The sequence below is a fragment of the Protobothrops mucrosquamatus genome, unplaced genomic scaffold, assembly GCF_001527695.2.
Source record: "Protobothrops mucrosquamatus isolate PMUCROS unplaced genomic scaffold, P.Mucros_1.0 scaffold276, whole genome shotgun sequence".
Classification (NCBI taxonomy): Eukaryota; Metazoa; Chordata; class Lepidosauria; order Squamata; family Viperidae; genus Protobothrops; species Protobothrops mucrosquamatus.
The window spans coordinates 323,530-347,913 of record NW_015386620.1 but is presented as its reverse complement, the minus strand read 5'-3'; the positions used below and the strand labels follow the sequence as shown (position 1 = coordinate 347,913).

General features: G+C 37.1%; 1 protein-coding gene across 1 annotated transcript in view; it reads left to right on the top strand.

Annotated features, from left to right (window-relative positions):
* The window catches only part of JARID2 (jumonji and AT-rich interaction domain containing 2), a 63,831-nt gene that overhangs the window by 5,298 nt on the left and 34,149 nt on the right, over window positions 1–24,384 (top strand). The window contains exons 2-4 of the mRNA XM_015814703.1: window positions 6,455–6,631; window positions 9,791–10,020; window positions 21,843–22,875. Coding sequence (XP_015670189.1) covers window positions 6,478–6,631; window positions 9,791–10,020; window positions 21,843–22,875 — 1,417 coding nt within the window. The 5' untranslated portion in view covers window positions 6,455–6,477. The remainder of the gene's footprint in view (window positions 1–6,454; window positions 6,632–9,790; window positions 10,021–21,842; window positions 22,876–24,384) is intronic.

The window sequence follows — 24,384 nt, the reverse complement described above, 5'->3', positions numbered from 1 at the left end:
AGTTGGGACTTTCCCCCTCATCTGCTCAACCTGGCCTATATATCTAACAGCTAGAGCGGAAAACGTCTGTGCTGTGGTGGCGCAGTGGTTAAAATGCTGTATTGTAGGCTAACTCTGCCCACAGTCAGGATTTCGATCCTGACTGGCTCAAAGTTGACTCAGTCTTCCATCCTGCTGAAGTTGGTAAAATGAGAAGCCAAATTGTTGTGAGCAATATGCTGATATTGTAAACCGCTCAGAGAGTGCTATAAAGCACTATGGAGCAGTATATAAATCTAAGTGCTAGTGCTGTTTCATTCCTGAACTGTCTCTGTATTGCTGCTCGGCATAGTGTTTGCATTTTCAGTTCTTTGACCCTGATTTCCTTCTTCAATTTAATCTCTGATTTTAACAGAATAATAGAGTTGGAAGGGATCTTGGAGGTCTTCTAATCTAACACCCTGCTCAAGCAGGAAATCCTATACCATTTCAGACAAATGGTTGTCCAATCTCTTCTTAAAAACCTCCAGTGATGGAGCACTCACAGCTTCTGGAGGCAAGCTGTTCCACTGACTTATTGTTCTCACTGTTAGTAAATTTCTCCTTAGTTCTAGATTGGATTTTTCCTCTGTTAATTTCCATCCATTGCTTCTTGTTCTGCCTTCAGATGCTTTGGAGAATAGATTGACCCCCCCCCACCTCTTCTTTGTGGCAGTCCCTTAAACATTGGAACATTGCTATCATGTCACCCCTAATCCTTCTTTTTATTAAATAAGACATACCCAATTCCTGCAACCGTTCTTTATATATTTTAGTGTCCAGTCCCCTAATCCAGGGGTCTCCAATACCCGGTCCATGGACCAGTACCGGGCCGCGGCATGCCAGCAGCCAGTCTGCACAAACAAGCAGCACACAAAACCACATGCTATCTGGTTTGTGGAAAAACCTCTCTCCAGGGAGCCGGTCCCTAGTGCCCAAAAGGTTGCGGACCTCTGCCCTAATCATCTTTGTTGCTCTTCTCTGCACTCTTTCTAGAGTCTCAACATCTTTTTTATATCATGGCAACTGGATTCAATATTCCAAGTGTGGTTTTAACAAGATATTATAATGTGTTGTTAACACTAAACATGAACCTGATTCTATCCCTCTATTAATGAAGCCCAGCCTTATTTGTCATTAATGATTTTATTTGCAATTTCCTGTTTTCTTTATGGGCTGATGCTAGATGGACTTCTAGGTTCTCTTGGAAAGACGTTCAGACCTAAGCGGAAAACCAATTGGCCAAAACATACATAACAAATATGTATGTGTCTGTGTGTGTGTTTGTATGTAGTATGTATTTCAAGGTTTTGATTAAAAGCCATGTAACTTGGCATTGCTTCCTAACTTACTCTTTGAAAGATTTTGCATTTTAAAGTATTGTAATCGCATCTCCAAAACACACACAAGCAGTTCCTCAAATACCCACCCCACCCGCATGTTTCCAATCTCCAAATATCCACAAGGGCCCCCTTAAGGAACAGTAGGATCTGTTGCAGTTGAATGCATTTTGAGCTCACGTTAAACAAAGTCAAATCAGCATAGTTCAAAAACAAATTGCAAGTGTTTTGGAACAGTTAAGAAAACCAGTGTATAGATAGGAAAGAGAAATTATTATTATTATATTTTCATGCTTTCAGGTTTTTTGGCATGATTCTACAATCAAAAATAAAAGAAAACCTATACACAGCTTCCAATCTTGTATAAATTTTATCTCCAGTGTATTAGGAAGAAAGGTTTGACTAGGAGTTTCAGAGATTTATGTGCTTTGTTATTTGAGAAATGATTTGGTTTCTTACTTGCAATCTAAAGTGGTAAATTCCAGGAATAGATTACCCATCTCTAGTAGAATGAGACCATGGAGAGAATTATTGGTGACAACTGCATCATACTGCACTAAGATTAACCAACAGGACAAAATACTTTAATTCAACTGCAGTTAAAATGAGTATATTACCAGCCAAATGGGAAAAGGAAGATGTAAGAGAAGGGATTCTTGAAATCAGTAATTGCAGCCGAAAAGCCCCTAAAGCAGATTTTCCCTTTTGCACAATCACAGTAATCTGAGTAATGCTTCACTAATTGAAGTATTGTCCATTCAAATCCATGTGCTTATTTGACATTGTATATTAACTCCAAAGATGAGGGATTCATATAAATGACATTGTTTAAAATAATTCTAAAATATATTTATACTAGAGATTCCCATCCTCCCCAAATATTTAAAAAAGGTTCTTTTTTTCTGGGCCTGTCTTTATCCTTAGTACAGGTAATCCTTGAGTTTCGATGGGATTTGGGACCAGAGACTTGCTAAGCAATACAGTTGTAAAATGGGATATCACATGACCATGTCATTTAGCAATGGAAATCTTACAAATCGTATAAAAATGATAAGCTTTTGGCCATTAAAAACAAAACAGGATGTCCTTACTATGGGCTGTCCTGGTACTTGGCATCACATTGCTTATCCCTCATTTATTACGTTTGATTCTTACACTACAATTGCAGATGTGGGTAATCTCTGGGAGTTGGGCAGCTTATATATTTAATACATTAAGATGATCATAATCACTGTCATCATCTCATGCTTGGTTCGTTTGCTTTCAGCTACTGATCTTTCTCCTCATCTCTTGAATCTCACCTTCGAGGATGTTCTGATACTGTCTCTTTTTTCCTCTTTGAAACATTTGGAAGTAGTTTATTAGGGGAAATTACCTCAGGTCTGATTTTTCTGTATTTAACTGGGGTTTTCAAGCCAAATAGGACTTTTTATTTTGCCCAGCCTTGATACTTAAGCATCATTCATAGTAAGCACTGATTATCAGTGTCATCTCCCATCCAATACTTCATTTTTACTTTAGAATTCTCCTTGCGTTTTAGCATTGAAAAGTAAAATGTATGTTCTCGGTATTTTCAAATACTCTTCAGCAATTTAATCCACTTGTTTAGCGGTCATCAAAGGAGAGTCTGTCATCAAACCCAGCCTTAGTAATAAAAAAAAACAAAAAATGTTTTGCTAAAAAGCCTAATCCTTTTGTTTTCTTTCTTTATTATTACTCCCTCGGTTATTTATCTTTTCTCTTCTCGGAGAGTGAGAATAAAGCTGAGTTGTTCCCTTTAGATGATTTCAATGACCACGGTCTATCCCTTATCTGTTCCTTTCCTATAAAAAATAGTAACCCCTAAATCCCATCTGTATGCCACTACCATGAAGAATAAACAATTATGACATGTTTTCTCCACTCCCGCCAGCTGCTTTGGAGGGGTTGATAGCAGTGGAGATAACATTGGGCCATATGTCACAGGCATAGTTCTAGGCTGTCTAAGGTCCACTAGTGATGTAAGACGGATGCTTTGAAGGGCAGGCAGAGTCCTTCTGCAGACTTTAAATTGACTCTCCCAAGAAGTGCTCCTGTTTATTGAGGCATAAGCAAGCTCTGCCTACATGTTTACTGCAGAGAGCAAGCCTGTACATTGTTACTCTATTTCCTCTTGGAAATGATAGACCCGAGTCCCATCAACCAGATGGACCCTTTACCTCATACTGACAAGTGCAAAAGCAGCCTTTTAAATAGATCAGATTTCCTTTGCACTGATATTCCTGGTTTTACCTGAATACTGAGTGGAAGATAAGGCAACATATCTAGGATTTTCCATCGATATGTATCATTAAATGAAGTCTCTTGTCAAACAGGAGAATCCTTAATCCTTAAGAAATGTAACCTTTGGCACTGGACATGTTTACTGGTCAAACCAGAGGCCCCTATATCAAGATGTAGCTTTATTCCCTGGGAAGACTTCAATTGTTTTAGCATTTCTGAAGAGTACAGCTGAGCTGTATTTACCTGTGAAAAGAAAGAAAGGATTAGAAACAGGAAAGGGGAACCTCAGGCATATAATTCATAGAAAAGAATCCAATTTTTTTCCCAAAAAACCACAACCCAAATTACCCAGAAGGCTATTGGACTGAAATAGCTTCTATTGGATTTATAATGTACCAATTTGATTTATGCCCAGATTTAAAAAAAAACACATTTAATTTGCACTTCAATAAATATGGTGAAAGTTTTGCCTGGTATTCTTAGAAATAAACAGATACTGAATTATACTCTTGGTTTCGTAGTTTTCTCTTTTTAAAAAGAAAAAGTGCATCAAGCCAAGAGAAAAGGAAACTAGAGTTGATGCAGTGACCAATATTTACATTTTCTGTATTTTTATTCATGTTTCCCCATTACTTTCCAAGTTGCTACTTGCAGCTTGGTTTAATAAGAAATTCTGTGATTTGCTTTTAAATACTGTCTAGTGGGATTTGTACCAGGCTGGTTTACTTTTCATCTTTGTCGCGCAGAATTCAAGATTTACACTGTTTACTTTTTATAATCTTGCCAAGAGAATATCAATACTGTATGTAAGTTCAGCTGCATGTTTTATGGATTTATTACTTTCCATAACCATTGCTGAAAACAGCATTGTATTTGATCTTGGGGATAGTACAGATAAAATAAATGCCTTTCTGTAATTTTTAACATTTTGAATTTTTAAAAGTTTTTGAAGATAAGATGAATATTAGTAATGTTAATTCTTACTCAGTAAGAAGCGATATTTAATCATAGTAATCACATACTAGATTTTGTGCCATTATCTGTTTTTCCCACTCTCCTTTCAGAATTAAAGTCCCAATCTCAAAATGTGTCATTCTCTCGCCCTTAATTTACAGACCCAAGTTACAAAAGGCTTGGGATCAAACTATAAATTATCTAAGTATTCTCAAGGCTGTACCTGGAATTCTTAATGGAATTGATTCTGTATGAGTGTGTATAAAACTGGGCAGAGGGGGTAACCTCAACTGAAAACTGTAATCATTCTACTGGCAGCTTCATAGAGGTTATAACATTGAAATACCTGAGCAAACTTCATGTCCCAGGGCTGGCTGCTTAAAATGTGACCGATTGTGTTTCTCAGCAGTGAGTGTTTTAGTAGTATGATGAAACACGATTATTTTATTGACATATGCTTTGCATTTCTGACATATGTGCCTAAAAACAAAAATCATAAACGTCCGTCATCTCAAATGGCCTTCCAGAAGACTAATGAAGGTAAATGGCAAATGAAAAGGTCCTGAGGTGCTCTCATGTGAGAAGTGAGGCTAGGTTCTTCGTCTTTCTTACCTGAAAGCTATATTGTAAATAATGTATGCAACATCACATCTATGTTTCAATACCTTATTGTATACATGTTGTACTTTGATAATAAAGGTTCATTCATTCATTTGTTAGATTTATATTCTACCTTTCCTCCAAGAACATAAGGTGGCGTGCATATCACTTGTCTTATAATTGTTTTCCACCAGAACAGCTATTGTATATTGGACTGAGGCATAATTACCAAGAGAATTTCAGTGGTTGAGATTACAGTTGTACCATTGTGTTCCTAATTCTACTTTAATATCCAAACTCATTACACTATATTGGATCTCCATTTTATCACACTGGCCTCCATATTCCAGATATTCATGTTCTGCTCATGACAGGCACAGTATTTTTATATTATAAGGATGGGTAAGGGAAACCTTGCATTTATGAAAACCAAGAGGACAATACTAGAGACATTAGTTTATCCTTTGATCATAAATGGCCATAGGGCAGTTCTAAAATATGTATGTGTATATATGTGACGTCCTTTAAAAATGATAAAAAGGATCTTAAATGCTTTTGTCCCTACAGTGAGATATTTTGTGACTCCAGTTCAAGTGAGTTGAAAGACAAGAGTTTCTGGTGATGGAGTGCTGATAAGGCCATTACTCATATGCTATTTTCACAATATAGGAAAGAAATGTTTTTGTCACTTCAAAAGCATGCCCCCAAATTGCTGTTCAGTTGAATGGCATCTTTAGCTGAGATGCAAGGCAGTCTTCCAGTTTAGAAATAGGAAAGGTTAAGTTTTAGTATCGGTATCTGAGCAGAGCAGAAAGGTCAAAAGATCATGACATCTCAAAGCCCTGTCCTTTTATACATATACGTACATATATAGTCCCATCTTGCCTTTTTTTGACTCCTCCATAAACAGCCCTGTGCAGCCATGCCTATCACATGAAAATTTCTTTAACAATGCATGTAGGTGATTCAGATAAGAGCTATGGCTCAGTCTACTTGACAAAGGCCTTCCCAATTCAAATACTGCCATTTCTGTCTCTGTTCCTCTATCTTTCCTTGACACACAAAAAATGAAGAAATCTCTGTCTGACCAACTCAAAGAGGTGACGTAGCTGAGTTTCATATGCAAACATTTAGGGATATGTTCAGTAAAGAGGGGGGGAGGAGCAATTTTGAACTGGAAATCCATTTCCTTGCGCCCTTACTCTGTATTCCTCAATAACTTTGCTTTTAATAGCCATTTTCAAACAGCTACAATATTTATGTCCCTGATTTGTTTTCAGGTTCTTCTGCCCTGCCCAGCAGCATGGTATACTTTGGAAGTTCTCAGGATGAGGAGGAAGTGGAGGAAGATGATGAAGAAACTGAGGATGCGAAAGTGACCACAAATAACACTTCATCTTCATGCCAGTCTACTCCTAGGAAAGGGAAAACACAAAAGCAAGTTCCTAATGGACATGGTATGTCTTTGAATATAGCAAGTTGGAGTGGAGAATATCGATGATGAGAAAGACAACCAAGGCAAAACTGGAGTTCTCTCTTCTGCACAGTACCTCGTATTTATGAGACATGTAGCCAATGTTAGTCCTACTGGAAATGATAGGAGTTGATATCTAGCATATATGAAGGACAACCAGTTGGGGAGTCTGTCCGAAAAGCACCATTTTGACTCAAAACAAATATCCAATAATTTATCCATTTAATTTAACGGTGTGTCCTGTCTGCTTCAGAACCACATTTTAATGGTTTCTTACGGAATTTTTCTTTTCTGTTGAAAATGAAACTAGAGCAAAACATTAGCGTTGATGTTGACTAGGCCTGCCAACAGTGTTATATTCGTTCCAGATTTGGTATTGTCTCTAATTGCTAGGTTAATATATCAACACTGGCGCTAATACAGCCTACTTACCTTGTAGACTCACATCCATTATTTCTTTGCAAATCAGCAGAGCTGCCTTAGTCACAATGCACTTTCTTCACGTGACCTTCATGTCATATCCAGATAAATTGATCAATGCCTTGTCGGTAGAGCTTGAAAAATATATTTGGCATTGAGTAGCTGGAAGCCCTAAACTGTAACCGCCAGAATGAAATAATACCTGGGCCACTATCTCCCACAAAAGTCATACATATTCTATTGACATTGGCAGCACCTTTGCAGTAAATCAGTTCTGTGTTCTTTCTCTAGGACTCGGTGATGAATTCTCCTGCCTTGCCCCTCTGCCTTATTTTGCATTGTCCTGACTAGGGGATGCCTAGTCAGTTTCATCAAAAGGAAATGTTTATTTTCACAACCTATTTCTTTGAAGAGAAAGACCATCTTTATGGAGCTGTTTCCTAGCTTGTTTAATTTCTTAAGTCAGCTTTTCCTTGATTTATGTAATTTAAATAGGAAACATTGGTTTCATCCCCCCCCCCCCCGGTTCTGTTCTGCAAGAGGTTCTCTTTCTAAAGAATTACTAGGAACAGCCAACATTTTTCATAATTCAAATGCTTCCTTCCTCTAATTTATTGGAAGTTTATCAGGAGGGAAGCTTCCTGTTATGTTTTTCTGTTATATTTTTTTGTTAATCTGAAGGACGAGAACAGTTAACTTTGATGGCCTGTTGTTTTGTTTTGTTCTGTTCTTTTCTTTCTCCGTTGGAAGAATGGATTGCAATGGAGATTGTGACTCTGAATTTAAACTAAGAAAAGTATGTAAAATCCATTACAGGGATCATCTAGTTAAAGTAAAGATGGAAATACAGGTAGTACTCAACTTACAGCAATTCATTTAGTGACCGTTCAAAGTTACTATAGCACTGAAAAAAGTGACTTATGGCCATTTATCACACTTACAACCATTGCAGCATCCCCCATGGTCCCCTGATCAAAATTTGGATACTTGGCAGCTGGCATGTATTTATGATTGATTACAGTGTCCCAAGGTCACGTGATCACCTTTTGCGACCTTCTGACAAGCAAAGTCAATGGGGAAGGCAGATTCACTTAACAACCAGGTTACTAACTTGGCAGTGATTCACTTAACAACTGTGGCAAGAAAGGTCGTAAAATGGGACAAAATTCACTTAAAAACTGTCTTGCTTAGCAACAAAAAAAATGAGCTCAATTGTGGTTGTAAGTCGAGGACTACTTGTATTTGACTGCTTAATTGTTAGAATAAGGTACGTACAGCACAATGGAAAGTATTTGCAAAAGAGATGGCAAAGTTGATGCAGGTTGCAAAAAATATAGGACCCAAATGCAAATTGTAATAAATTCTGTGGTTTAACTAAATTAGTCTGAAATAATGTTATGGTTATCATATAAATGATGGGGCTGATTTATTGTATAGATAATATTAATCACTGAATGACATTGCTTCACAGCACTTAATTATCTTTATTACATAATGAGCTTTAATAATGGCTTCACTGGGAGTATGTTCATTTATTTTAAATTTGGGGGATTCAGAAGTAAAGGACAAGCGAAGCAGAGCTGGTCAATAGCTGTTTTTGCCTTGCTTTTTAATATTCAGAAAAACCACAGTGTTTTTTTTTCCCATTTAACTGCTTCATCTTCCTGCCCAGTTGTGGTTTCAATCTGTCATTTTTCAAAAGCTGCGGCTGCTATTTCTAATTTTGTTACTTGTCACTTCATCGCATTGAGAGAGCATTAATTGGCAGGCGTTCCCAGCTTGACATCATCATGAGTATATTTTGTAGCCATTGGAGTGGGAATGCCAATCATTGCTCTGTCCTTGTAAGGATGAATAGAATGTTTGAACTGAGCTTACTATGTTAACACTTCCAATTTTCTCTTTGTTGTTTTACATGTTCTCACAAATAAATGCCTGTATCCAAAAGATCTGAGATAGAACCACTGAAACTAGTTGCATACCATTGGGGCTTTTCCCAATCTTTTATTTAAGACCACAGGAAAAAAAGATCCCCTTAAAATACGATTATAAATAGGAACAACCCCGTGTCTCGTTTTCACGAAATATTCGGTATCTATCCTAAGAACAGAACAGATGTCTAGAAGTGACCCTATATCTAACTTTACTAATGTCCATCAGGAGTTGAATACTAGTATTTAAGATAAGGATTCGTTCCACTAAAATTCAGAGTTATGCCACATTGTACAACCTTTTTTTTAACCTGCTTTTAAGTGAACCGCTGCAGTTGTTAAGTGAATCACCCAGACATTAAGCAAATCTGGCCTTCCTTCCCCATTGACTTCGCTTATCAGAAGCCAGCTGGGAAGGTCACAAATAGCGATTACACGATCCAGGAACACTGCAAGTATACTAAATACATGCTGGTTGCCGAATTTTCATCATGTGACCATGGGGCTGCTACGACGGTCATAAGTTCAAAGCCCAGTCATAGGTTTTTCAGTGGTGTCATAACTTTGAACAGTCACTAAACAAATGATTGTAAGCCAAGGACTACTTGTGTCTGTTTCTAACTCTGCGCGTCCTACTGTGACGAACTAGTGAAGATTTATTTGTGTCAAAGTATACATTAATTGCAGCAGCTAACAGCAGTGGTATTTTCTGTTTGAAATAGAATTAATTTCTCTCATATTCTTACTATTTTTTTCTCTTTCTTGTTTCCCCCCCCCCTTTCTCTGTCCAGTCTTCAATGGATCCAGCAAATCAGTGAAAGAGAGGGAGCCTGTTCAGAAACATAAAGTCAAAGACTCAGTGCCAGCAAAGGAACGAAACAGTGAACACAGGTCTGAGAGTCGAAAGGACCAGTCTGCTGCTAATCACCATTCTTCAACAAACACGGGCTTTTCCACAAAAGGGCTCACTGCTAACAACCACCACACCCTTCACCAATCGGCTCAGGATTTAAGGAAACAGGTATTGTGTGATACACCAGTTGGGGCAAAGTGGTATCGGTTTATCTTAAGAACCACTCCTGGGAAAGACCGAGAGGATTTGAGAAGTGCTCTGGGAAATAGAGTGATTTTAAAGTCAAGGATATATATTTTTTGTATTCCCCTTTTTGATAGGGCTTACTAAAATAAATTTTCATTGAAAAGGTCTGTATTCTGCATAAATTATACATCACTGTATTCTACCTTTTGATGTATTATTTAATTTATTTCCTAGAATTCTACCCTGGCTTTCTGCCAGGAACTCAAGATGGTATTCCTACGACTCTCTCCTTTGCTTATTCCCCACAATATCAAGCTTGGGGTGGGGCTGCAGTACACTGAGAGATAATGATTGGGTCAAAGCCAACTCAGGGTGTTTCAGCAACCAAAAGCAGACTCAAACCAGCATTTCCTCGAAGCTAGGTTAGTGTGTCAGTCACTAATGCAAGGTTTCAAAAACATCTGAATTTGGGAAGGACGAGTCAGCCATGATAAACATATCATCCCCAGTTGATAGAAAAAATGGTTTGGCGTGCTATAGTGAATAAATAGATAAGAGCTCCTGATGATTAATACAGGCTTTGTCATTTTATTTCAATTTTATTGAAACGACTCAGAAAAAAACAGCCATCTCTGTGCTGGATTTCATGTGAGCCTTTAAGACAAAAGGGCCCATCTCTCTAGAATATCTTTCCCTGACTTGTGTTTCTGTTGTAATGACTGCTTTTTCGGGGAGAGACACAGGATTCCTAACATTAGAGATTATGGAGGGACTTGATTGTCTCGGATTTCGTTCCGAAACACACCGACTACAAACAAGTCGACCTTTTCCGAACCTTTATAGACGTACGAAAACTGAGAAACGGTCAACCATGGAATTCCATTGGAGGGGTAGACATAAATCGTTAATCCGGTCGTTAGGGTTCGGTTCTTTTGTCAGTTGGTATCTTTTCTGCTTAGCTGTCTGTAAATGTAAATTAAAATTGAGACATAAAGCTTCAGACTCAGGAGCGAGAAAGATTTATTTTAGACGGTTCAGGTGATCTTTCCTAACTAGCTGTTTTATGTGCCAAGTATGAGTGCCAGGGTCAAATGTTTCTGTCTCCCCTCTTCCAACTGCTCCTCATCCCATGGTTGACACTTGATCCTCAGCTTGCATTGAACATTTGGAGTCCCCTCTTACGTGAAAATCAAAGAATTGTAGTTTTGTGTCAGTCAAACCTGGATTGGATTTGTTTGATAACCAATTATTTTGTTAACTGCTTTAAGGAGCTATTAAATGGGAATTGTTTGGTTCAGATGTAATGAAAAATCTGAATACTAATCAGAAATGAAGCCCGGTGGTCAGTGGGAGGGCAAAGAGAAGTCCTTGGCCTTCATGCCCATTTGTGGTTCATGAAATCCAGCATAATCTTTCAAACTTAGTCCTAATATTCACAGCTTTGCACTTTTGTTGTGCTTGTTGCGTTGGCAATAAAATTGGCAATGAAATTTCTCTGCAAGACCTGCAGTGAAATTTGGTCTTTAAGCATGAACCATAGGAATGCCTAAGGCTTCTTATTCTTACTATTGTGAACATAATTCCTTTCTAAAATGGGACAAAAGGAGATAATGCAGAGAGAGGTTTATACACCATTTAAAAAACCATAGTAGAGGCAGAAGAAAGTACACAGACTGCTGAAGTGAAAAAAATGTGACACCCCCCCCATTATACTTTTTTTTTCTTGTTGTAGATGTCAAAACCATTTTATGAAACTGATAAGGTTTCTTTTATCCTCAACATAATTTGAAATGTATGAAGTATCCAGTTTTGAATAATATTTCAAAGTATCTACATATTTTTATAGGATTTTTTTCCCCAAGACCAAATGGTGGGAAAGGAATAAACAGATAAAGCAAAAAACAAAGTACTGTGCAATACGATGGTAATTTTAAAAAGTCATTCTTAATGTTGAGGGATTTTTAACATTCATTTGGAATGAATGAAGATTGTCTTGCATTCATTTCTTTTCCAGATAGGGATACTAGCATATGTTACTATACAATTACAATATAATGTAGTATTACGGTACTACCTTAAAAGGATGGTCTCTTTCTTAATTGTCATACTAATTTTAGATGTACTATCTATGTGAGCTCCTGGTCAGTTCACATTAGAACTACTATAATGAAAAGGCTCTTTTTTTCAGTACAAGTAGGTATGCCTATAAAGATACATAATGTTAGCATTAGTTTTTAGCATTATATTTAGATTGTGGGATAAATATCAACATAATGTTTTATCCCAAAAGAGCATTTTTTTTCTCTGTTAGCTCTGGGCTCCCAAACCGTTTCTATTTTTCTATTACATCTTTTATGTGTTGGTAGATGTACATGTTTCTTTCTTCTGTTCTGATGTAAGTTTCCTCTGCTACTTACATGCTTTCTCTCCCTTGTTGTCCAGTCCCTTTCTCAATCATTGATAGGTTGGGAGATTGGGAAGTGTAAAGCATTGGTGGCCTCTGTTGATTATACAAACAGTGGTCAAAATGTTGTTTCAAGACTGGGCTTACCCATTTTGTCAAATGAGTTAATATTCAGTTTTTTAAAATATACAATATATAAAAATAATATATATAATATATATAAATTAGGAGGACACATTTGTGTGTATTTTTTAAAATTGTTTCAATTGAGTAGAGCTATGTGAAGATAAAATATGTCAACCTGAGTGGGACTGGGGAAAATAGAAAATACGGTTTCATGTTTGTGAATGTGTGGTGATTTTTAACTCATTAGCTGGTGTGGGTGTAACAAGTGATAAAATCTAATGATTGATCACTGTTACTTTTTACAATTCAATTAACTTCTTTCTTATGTGCTCAGTGTAAGCACTGCTTCAGGATGGAACTCTGACTCTAGAACCTCTGGCGATCCTGCGCACCGGGCAATGCAACCATTTTATTAGACTGGCTCACAAAAATTGTGTGTGTTTGATTAATGGGGGGAGACATGTCTACAGTAGAAAGGTAAGAAACTGCCTATCACAATTGCTTTTGCTTCCTTTGATACTGGTTCTTCAGCAGAGTATTTAAAGGTAATTATGAGCAAAATGCAAAATTTGTGAACAGTGTAACATCTGGAACCTACTTAATTATAATTGGATAGTTTAAAAAAAAAAAATGTTTTTCTTTCTGGGTTGAAGCTCTTGGTTCAACCTAATAGAGTCCTCGGACCTCTCTGAGCTTGATTGTTTTCTTGCAGATATTTCACTATCGAACTAGATAACATTATCAATGCTAGAAGAAAGTGGGATTTGCTCTCTATTTATATACAGTGGCTGCCCTATCAGTGTTGGTGGAAGTGTTGTTTTCCTCTTGGTGCTTCCTTGATTAGGCTGTTGTTTACTGTAGGCAAACCACCAAGGAACAACTATTCTTTCTGCATTAGCAATGGCAATAGCACTTAGACTTATATACCACTTTATAGTGCTTTACAGCCTTCTCTAAGTGGTTTACAGAGTCAGCATATTGCTTCCAACAATCTGGGTCCTCATTTTACCGATTTGGAAGGCTGAAAAGGCATTAAAGCCTACAACAAAATGCCCTGCCCACTAGTGTCAGAAACAAACCTCCAATAAACTGCACAGCTGATGGAAATTGTCCAATAAAGTGGGTGAAAAATGATACAGCTAATAATTATGAACACGTACCTCAGACTAAACGGATAACAGCACACCATAAAAAACCCCAAGAAGCAACAAGAATAGGCCATTTCCCCAGAACACATATAAATGCTGACAACCACCATCAAGACTGCATTGCTGTGACAAGTTGGAAAAAAGAAAACTAAACTCTTAACCAAACTGCTCAAGCTAAATCCCAGAAACAAAGAGATACCCGAACCTGAATAGGTTGTCAATATGTCCAGCTGCCCACTATCTACCACAGAATACAATTACCTGTAGAAAGGCCTAAACTATAACAAAGATGATGCTAATCAGTTGGAATTCCTTGCAACCTTAGAAGCAGCATTTAAAAACCACATAACCTGTCACAGAGATCCAAGAAAACAGACTATCTTACCACAGATCAGAAGAACACTGAAGCAGAATCCATTCAAAGCAGAGGAAAGAGCAATCCTCAGAAATTTAAAGAAGGACCAAAACATTACCATTATCCCAGCAGACAACGACTGAACCACGGTTATCTTGGACCAATCATAATATATACAAAAAGCCAGAGAATTACTAAAAGACAAAGAAACCCACATCCCAGCAAATACCAATCCAATACAGAAACTAGACAATCTGATCAAGAGAATCTTTAACTCCCTAACCAAGACAGGTCAAATCACAAAAGAACAATGGCAGATGAAAAGCATGGACCCATCCTCTCGTGCTTCTTTGGACACCCCAAAATACCTACATCTGAGATATCTCTCTGTTCAATTGTACTGTTACCAGGGACTCCAACCTACATCATGGCTAAAAATTGACAAAAAGCTTGGACATCTCACAGAGCGAAGCATATATTCCATCAATTCCCCATTACAGTGCCTCCAGAAAATCAAAGACTTGGTTTTATTTTATTTAGCGTATGGTGACTAAGATAAAACCATAATAAAATCATCATACTATGGAGCCATAGAATTGCAATGGGATAGATGTTATAGTTTGATATATAAGGATGCTAACCATCTAATGGCTTCTGGTGCGGCTGCGATGAGATCATTCCAGATGCCTTGAAATTTCATGAGGAGACATTCTTGAACTATATGTGTTATAGTTTGTTCCGGTGCACCACAGTGGGTTCTCAGCCATTCCCCACTTAAAGAGCTTTGCTTTAGTTCTGGCATCATCTTTTCTGATTCTATTCAGGTGGCTCCATATTTTTTGGGGTAACTGCATTCCTGAAAGTGATTTTATTGGATCTGCATGCTATGTTTGTGGTTGTGGTTATTAAAAGTGGCCCATCTTAACTGCCATTCTTCATCTAGATCGTAAGACTGGTATGTTATCCCAAATTGATTTCCTAGACTTAAGACTGGTGAGAGGTAGAGAGTCTAATATTTTATGTATTGGAAGATCTCTAGGAATTGATGACATGTTTATCTTATCTCACTGTCAAACTGTCTGTTGTTGTCATCTGATATCTGGAGGGGCACTGTTAGAAAGAACATGGAGCCATGAGAACAGCGTAGATTTAAAAGTTCCAGATATTGTTTTCATTGTGTTCATTAAGGTGAACATCAATCTTGTTGGTATGACAACTTCTTCATACAGGTGTGCAGTATTCAGCAACAGTATACTAATGATTGTGCCACTACACACAATGTTTTTGCTTGTGCTCCCCAGCCTGTTCCTGCTATTTTCCTAATCAAATGTTCCTGGTTTTCAGGTTTTTTTCCAATTACTTCAAGGTGTTTTCCAAATGTAAGGGATCAATCAAGGATTATTCCAATCAAATATAAGGGATCTGTCAACAATTATTCTTTTATATGCCCTAACTCAAATAAAAGACTTGATAATAGAAGAAGATGAGTTTATGGTTTCATTTGATATCACAATGTCTATGGAGATTCTCAATCATCTGGGTCATAATTGTCCCAAAGGTGCTTTTCCAAAAGGCAACTGGATTTTCTTGGTTTTTTCCATGAAAACGTTTCACTTCTCATCCAAGAAGCTGAAGAAGTGAAACATTTTCAAGGAAAAAAAGACAAAAAACTCCAGTTGTCTTTTGGAAAAGTACCTTTGGGACATCCAATATCATAGTACTCTTTACATCTATAGACACAGAATTAATGAAAGAATCTATAGCAACACTATTACAGAATATACTCCACAACTAAATACACTAAGATCGAAATACCCAGAATCATAAACCTCATCAACCTTTGCCTTACTATCTACTTTCAGTTTGATGGAAAAATATGCTGACAAATCAAACAAATACCCATGGATTACCACTTTCAGGACTTATTAGTAGAGATTATAATGCAATGTCTAGAAACTATAGTACTCCCACGCATACATAGATAACACCTAATAGTAAAACAGACAGTTAAAGAAGACACATAAACGATCAACAACATCTCGAAAGGAATAAAATTCACAAAGGAAGAAGAAAACAACAACACACTATCCTTCCTGAATATCCTCATCAGCAGAGAAAATAGCAGCAAATTAGAAACACAGGTCTATTGTAAAACCACCCACACTAATCAATTGCTTCATTACCAAAGTAACAACCCAACTTCTCACGAGAAAAATTATGTAAGGACACTGTTCAGATGAGCACAAACACACTGCAGCAACTCTGAACATCAGGAAAAGGAAACAGACCACCTGTACAGCATCTTCCAACAAAATGGATGCCCATGCAACTTTATCAAAAAGTGCCTGACCCATCAACCTGCAACAGCACAACCAACACAAGCTATGAAAAAGATAACACTGGCATATATCAAAAACTTGTGAACCAATCAACAGACTATTACAACCATATTTAGCACACAAACCAATAAAGCCATCCGAAACAAGTAAACCCAAAAGATACAGAAACCCCATCTTCAACATACAGTGTAAGAATGGTAACAACCACTACATAGAACAAACAGGAAGAAGACTAGCAGAATGCATCCATGAAAAACAACTAGCAACCAGAAGACACGGTGACAACTCCTTAATTGCACAACACATAGACAGACTTAACCAGAATTTCAGCTGGGAAACTGTAAGCATCCTAGATCAAGCCAACTCTAAAAAACCCTAGAAAATTCTTAGAAGCCCAGCAATCAAGCAAATCAACCATTAACAAGCACATAAAGATGAACAACATTTACGTACTATTAAAAAAAGAGACAATCAAAAAGCTAAAAAGACCTCCTCACCAGGAATCAACACCCAGATAAGCAGGGATTAACATCAGGATTAATACCAGACCAAGAGTAAACAGTACCCAAACAAGAAATAACCCACTCAGACAAACAATAAACAACAGCCTAATCAAGTATCTACGAAAAAACAACATTCCCACCAACACTAACAACACTTGCCCAGCTATAGAAACCAAACCCCATTCCCTTCTAGCACTGATGATGTTACCTAGTTGGATAATGAAACATCTGCAAGAAAACAACCAAGCTCAGAGAGCACCAAGGATTGTGCAACTCAACCTTTAGCTATAAATGTTCTCTTCTACTGGCACTAATATTAATAGTCAAGCAATCTACAATAAGATTTGTGCACTGTATCTGAATGAGACCCATTGCTCTTTCTGGTGATCTACAGAAGCATCTTTTTGGAGACAGGCCTTCAGACAGATTATTTTGCGCCTTGTAAAGTAAAAGTCTGGTTCAGTGTTTAGCAACCTAATGTCATCTTCGGATTTAAAAAAAATCTGTTTAGAAACAAATTGGAGATTAAGATATGTATGGGCAATTTTAGAAGATAGAAGACAGTATATTTAAAAAGACTATGCACTCATGCAGTTTCATAGCTGGCTCAGAAAGATCTAGCTGGAGGTATTATTTAGGTACTTTTTATGTACCATATTAGTTATGGTAGGTTGCAGTTTCTAAAATTTCCCCTACAATACCGTGCATTTTTATCTTGGCAGTTTTATTATAGATTGCATTTTCCCAATGATTCAAGGAGATTGCATGCATGAAGAGCAGCTGTCATAAGGAAGGTTTCCCATCCACACCCCCAAATGTTGGAAACCACAGCTGTTTTAAAAATGACTATGATTGATAAAAGTCTTCTAAAGAAAGTTTTTGTTTGTTTGTTTACTAATTTTTTTTTTAAGGAACTAATTCTGTTCCTTGAAATTATGCTAAAATAATCACTTTCCTGGGCAATCTGTATTTCACTGCTCTCTGCACTTGGCTGAGTCTGTTAGTTTTATGCTTCATTTTCTTTCTTCACAAATGTCTTCTTTCTTTCCCCCAGTCACATGTGCTCCTCTTTTCATTTTGCTTCTCTGATGCTTATCTTCAATTTGATATTTCTTCTTCCATTTCTGACTAATGTTGCTCTCGCGCAATCTTTTCCTTAGATGTAGCTGTTTATTCTTTATGTTTCTCTCCAGGCTCTCTCTTCATGAGCCAAATGTACTTCAACTTGGCTGCTATTTAATTCCCTATTGTCCCTTTTTTCCCAGACTTATTTTTTAATGTCTTACCTCTCTATTTACTATTGTAGCCCTCGCGTGCATAAATGTTCTTTACAAAAGCGTAGCCATCTGAACCTGTTAAATATTTTTGTCAGTATTTATTAAAGGTTTTGTATTTGTGAGCAAGCTTCTTCAAAAGACTTTTATTGAACAATCATCCTGTCTCATTCACAGAATTTTTATAAAAACTCAATATGGCACTGTGATCCATTTATAATTTGATTTTATTCTCTTATTAAAGAGAAAGGAAAGCAAAACTGTAATACAGTTCATTAGTGTCAACCACTGCTACTCTTACCTATTTAAAAAGAAAACTCCTTTGGAAACAGTGGATCAAAGGGACCCTTCAAATGTATGAAAAGGAAATGGGAGTTCAGAATGGGCAGTTCTGCATTTCTCTAGCTGCGTTTCTAGAGTAGGAAAATAATAGGGACTTACTTTTTCATAATTTTATCAGAAATAAGGCTGCAACTTTCCCTTTCCTGGTGAAATGCTCTTCAAAAAGAATTCTAAACATGTTCCTCAGAAAAAAAATAAGATGCCAAACTGATAAGGAAAACTTACTTCAAAATACTGTATGAAGAAAAAATTATGTATGGAATCCTTAAGTAGGACAAGTGGAGAGGCAAGTACTATTCACTCAGCTATGTTGCATCATTGTAGAAGCAGAAGCTGCAGTGGCAGAAAAATAGCATTATTCCTCTTGAAGTATGGATAGTCAAAGGGATTTTTTTTTCAGGAGTAGAAGTCCTTTGCCTTGCTGCTTCATGAATTATTTCCCTTCCCCATTCCTGCAACAAAACCAAAACTTGTTCATGAGCAAAAATGAACTCATTGAAGACTTTCAGTATTTCTGGAGAGAACTAGAAAAGAGCTCCAACAATTAGATTTCACTAGGTTTTTTTAAAATTTGTGCTTTTTACTTACTAAAATGCTAATGCTTACAAGGTTTCAAATCTAAGGAGTCAGATCGAGGCATTCGGTGAGGAAAATATTGGCATTGGATATGTTTGTATGTTCAAGAACATGTAATTTGAAAGAGTTTTATGAACTTTCATTCTGCCTTCACGTCTAACCCTAATTAATATGAAGCATAATCTAATCAACTCTTCTGTGTCTTATTCTCATACTACCCAGTATATTGCATGTGCTTAACATAGTCACTTTCTTGGACCAGACAGAATCTAAGGTGGTTCTTTTCTGAAAGTTTGTTACGGAAAGTTATGGTTCAAATCCTAATAAGACTGTGGGTCCAGCATATCCTGTCATAAAGTATATTTTTGATATCAGAATACAGTAAACCTCAGAGAATAGGAAATGCGGAAAGAGTTATACACTGGCCACCAAATCAAGGAATTGAGAATGGTAAGGTAGCATTTCATATGAGTATTTCGAGATCAGCTTTCTGCTAAAAGGAGTTAGGTTTAATTTTAAAATCTCTTCCAAGTCTTTTATAGACTTGTACTTTGATGTTTCTGTTATATGCCTATGACTTAGCAAGCATTTGAAACAAGAACATTTTTCGGGTAGTATCCAGGAATACCCTGGGATTGTTCTATGTGCAGGTTCTCATCACTTGAAAGCAGAATTGTTTCCACTTGAATGTTTGTTGTATTTGTGTTGCTGCGTCAAATTTATATACACTTGGAGAAAACAAAAGAAGTCATCTAATCCAGTGCAGTCTGCACTAATCTTCTCATTTACAGTATTTTATACTGTGTAAAACAGCACACAATTTTTTTTTGTTTTAGTAATTTCATCTATGTACAGAATTGCAGTTCTCTACACTAACCTCACTTACTTTCACCCAGGGAAAATAAGGTAATTTCATAGAACTTCAAATACCTTTGTCCAATGTTTTATTATATTTTTCTTTCTTTTTCTTCTTTTTTTTGAGCAGACAAAAAAAACAACATTTTCTTAGTTTCTGAAGCAAAGATGCAGGAGAGGGGTAGCTGCTTCTACATCTATATAATGTTATGAATAAGAAGGACAGCTTTTGGAAGAAATTGCTTCAGTTTTATGGTTTCTTGTACCAACATTTTTAACACTTTCACCCTTAGTCTAATATGGTGCTATTGGTCAAAGCTTACTGTATCATTCTGCTTGCTCCCCCTAAATATCTTCAGCAGCCTCTTAACAATTTTGCAGTGTTAAATTTTTAAATCCTGCTTCTTCATATCCTCAGTTCTATTAATGTTTAGCATTAAACTTTAATCAATCATACATGGTTTAATTTTTTTTTATAAAAAAGTAACAACCGTAATTTAGGATGCTAATAAGAAATAGAAAAAATGGAACTTCTTGCCTTCTTTCACAGCTATAAATCACTTTGGGACAAATATCACAAATGGCAAAGTTTGTAGGTGTCTTTCTTCTCTTTTCTTCCCTTAGAATAATTATTCTAGAATTTACCTTGGCAAAGCTAGACATTGATCAAATACTGGAAAATTTCAGTTAAATTCTGTGAAAAATTTAAGAAAAATTAATCTCAACTGATTCCCAGTGATCTCACTGGAACATCTGGCTAAGTGTTGTAATATCATAATTGCTATTCTAAATTATTATTAATACACAGTAAAACTGCTTTGATAATGTGTTGAGCAACATAAAATAATAACAATTGCACATATCATAACTATTGAGCAAATGTTTACTATATAATTTTAACATGTACCTCCTGAGATCAATGTAGAAGCTGGATCATTCAGAGCCAGACTAATCTCTTGGGTGTGTATTAGATATTATTTCCTTGCAGTACTAAATATTGTATCCTAGTTATGAAAGCTTATTATTTTATGATTGGTTTTAACTTGTGATAGAAGATGGATGTATTTTCCTTTAAAGTTGGCATTAGCTTCTTGGTTCTTAATTTCTAGTCAGACAATCAGACCTATTTGTCTGATAGGTGACAGATGATAAATACAGTACATAAATATTAGAAAACAAGTATTGACTGGGGAGAGATAACATGCATCCCTGATGGTTGTATTTATGTGTGTGATCTTGCCCCAAATAAACTGTAGATTATTTTTAGGTTTGGAAAAAAATTAAGACTTTACTTCATCCTAGTTGTTATTCATTCTGCTGCCCTGTTACTATTATCACTAATTTAGACTTGCCTAAGTATTATATTGTTTTGGAAGTTTAAGTACTTTTAGATGCCTCTACGTACACATAGATTGCTTTATAAGAGTAGAATACAGAAAAGGCAAAAGGAAGTATGGCAGCACATATTATATATTCACAAGATCCAAACAACATTGGATCCATTCTAGAACCCCAAACCATGATACAAACTCTTTGCATAGTCCCACTATAAAGCAGTGCTATGAAACAGAAGCACTGTCTCATTCAGTGGGTAGTGTTAGAGGTATGAATATATGCACACAGTTCATGCTGTTTTCTTCTATAGTTTCCCTTTTAAATTTATAAAAGAAGCATCTGATACCGCTCTCTACTAAGCAAAGTCTATGACATAATAATATGCAGAGCCATTTGTTGTAACCAAGTGCATTTTTTTCTCCCAAGAGGCTTGTAAGAGAGGTGAAGCCTTCAAGATTTATTGTGTATTCGTTGATTTATCTAGTATCCATTGATTTTTCTTTTTTTCTCTCTCCTTCCTGATTTCTGATATTCCTGGCTTCTCCAGGTTTCAAAGGTCAATGGTATCACTCGAATGTCAACTCTGAGTGCAAATACAGCCAGTGCCAAAAAGATGAGAGACGTCAGACCTTCACCGTCCAAAACTGTGAAGTACACTGCAACAGTGACTAAGGGAACTGTCACATACACCAAAGCCAAGAAAGAACTGGTCAAGGAAACCAAACTAAATCACCACAAACTCAGTACACCTGTCAACCACACAATCTCAGGGAAAATGGAAAGTAGCAATGCAAAAACCCGTAAACAGGTGCTATCCCTTGGAGTGGCCAAGCCCAACAATACAGCTATTAATGGTGTCAAGGTCAATGGCAAGTTGAACCAAAAGTCATGCACTAAGGAGGTAGGGAGGCAGTTGAGGGAAGGGCTGCGCAATTCAAAAAGGAGGCTGGAAGAAGCAAACCATATAGACAAAATACAGTCACCCGTCAAGAAAGTGAAGGGGGCCACAAACGTGACTGAAACCCCAAGCAAAAAAGCACCATCTGTGGAAAGACCTTTGCTGAATGGCCATGTGAAAAAGCCTGGAAGTCAGGAGGTGCCACAGAAAAGTCTGGAAAGGAATAGGCCGAAAAGAGCTGCTGCTGGGAAGAACACGCCAGGGAAACAAGCACATAGCAAAACAGAAAATGCCTCCTGTGAACATTATTCTACCTCTCAAACAGAGTCCTTGCACAAGCCACACGACTCAACAGGGAAGCACGAGAAAGGTAGCATCAAGTCTGGGTGGGCCATGATGGAAGAGATTCCTATTCTCAGGCCTTCCCCCAAGGAGTTCCATGACCCATTGATATACATTGAGTCAATCCGTGCTCAGGTTGAGAAGTATGGGATGTGCCGGGTGATCCCTCCTCCTGACTGGAGGCCTGAGTGCAAGCTGAATGAAGAGATGCGGTTTGTGACCCAGATCCAGCACATTCACAAACTCAGCAGGCGCTGGGGGCCCAATGTGCAGCGTCTGGCCTGTATCAAGAAGCACCTCAAATCTCAGGGCATTACTATGGATGAGCTTCCACTCATAGGTGAGTCCCTTATTCACACAGGCTTTTTGTTGGTCTTTGTGGCAAGAAATCATTTTGAGTGCTGATTTATTTTCAGATTAATCCTCAGCAAACACAAAGCTCTGATAGAGGGTAAGCAATAGATTTCCATGCCATTTCTTACAGAGCAGTCCTCTTCAAAGCAAACATACTCAGATTTCAAAAGTATCTTATTTTATGCCGTGAGAAGAGATAGTGATCAGACACATATGTAATAAGATAGCCCTCATCTACTCTACATTTGGATTTTAGGGGGTTCCCAGGGAAGCTATGTGGATCAAGAGCATATAATTACTCCCCTCATCCCCATATTTAACTTTTCTCCTCATGAAAAAATATGGAAAGGACAGAGATGAGGGAAAGATAGGTGAGTGGGAGGAGTTGGAGCATTCACGTGACCCTGGGAATGCTGCAACTTTGGGGACCACTCGCAAGTCCATTTTTTTTCTAGCACCATCATAACTTCAAACAGTTGCTGAATGAATGGTCATAAGTCAAGGACTACCTGTAAGCTTTAAACAGATAGGCTGACAAAGTATAATTAGTACACTCAAGTTTCAGGATTTCATCCAATGTGCTACTTTTATTTTTAAGAATATGTTGATTTTGGGAGTACAAAAGAAAATAGTGAGCACAGGCTTTCTTTTTCAGGGAATACGAAGTAAATGTTTAAATTAATGATAATAAATTTAATGGTAATAAATTATAATTAGGAGCTTTTGAATTAAGTATAATTGAAGCACCTTTATAATTAGATAGTATATTTTTTAAAAGACAGTATTTTTTGTGAGATGTGCTCTTAGTAAACATAATCAATACTGTCATTCATTAAGAGACAGCAGATAGTTACCATTTTAAGTGTTTAGTTAATAGAATTTATTGGGCTTCTGTTAAACCTGCTCATGTGTGTTCTTAGCATTACTGACTTTGTTCAGGTGAACTTTGAATCTGGAGAAGGCCACAGTTTTGAGCTATTGAGAATTTTGAGGTGTGCCGTGGCTACCACAGGAAGGCTTGTCCAATTGTTAACTGGCTACTCTAATGGAGGTGGCCAGTTAGGAAACCAAAGTACTGGTGTGGAGACCACTGGTTGGAGACAAGCACTTTGCTTTGCGGACTGCCAGCTTCCCAGTTTGTTTCTGTATACAGAATCTAAAAAGGAATAAAAAGAATCTAAAAAGGAGTGGATCAGGGAGCTTGCGTGCAGCAAGGTAGACAGAACAAATAGGTCATACAGCCAGCTCATTCCCTTCTTCAGCTCTTTCAATTTAGCATGATTATAATGAGCTGGCATGAACCTTGGATGCTTGTACATTCCCCCTCTCTTTGGGTACAGTTGTGGAAAGGAAGATAGAAACGGTTGATTCCATCCTAAATTCACTGCGTGTTACCACACTTTGTGATTTATTTACTAGTGTTTGTTAAAACAGGTCAAAACAGTCCAATTTTTGACACTGGCTCGTTTCTTCATATATCAGATGATAACATGAT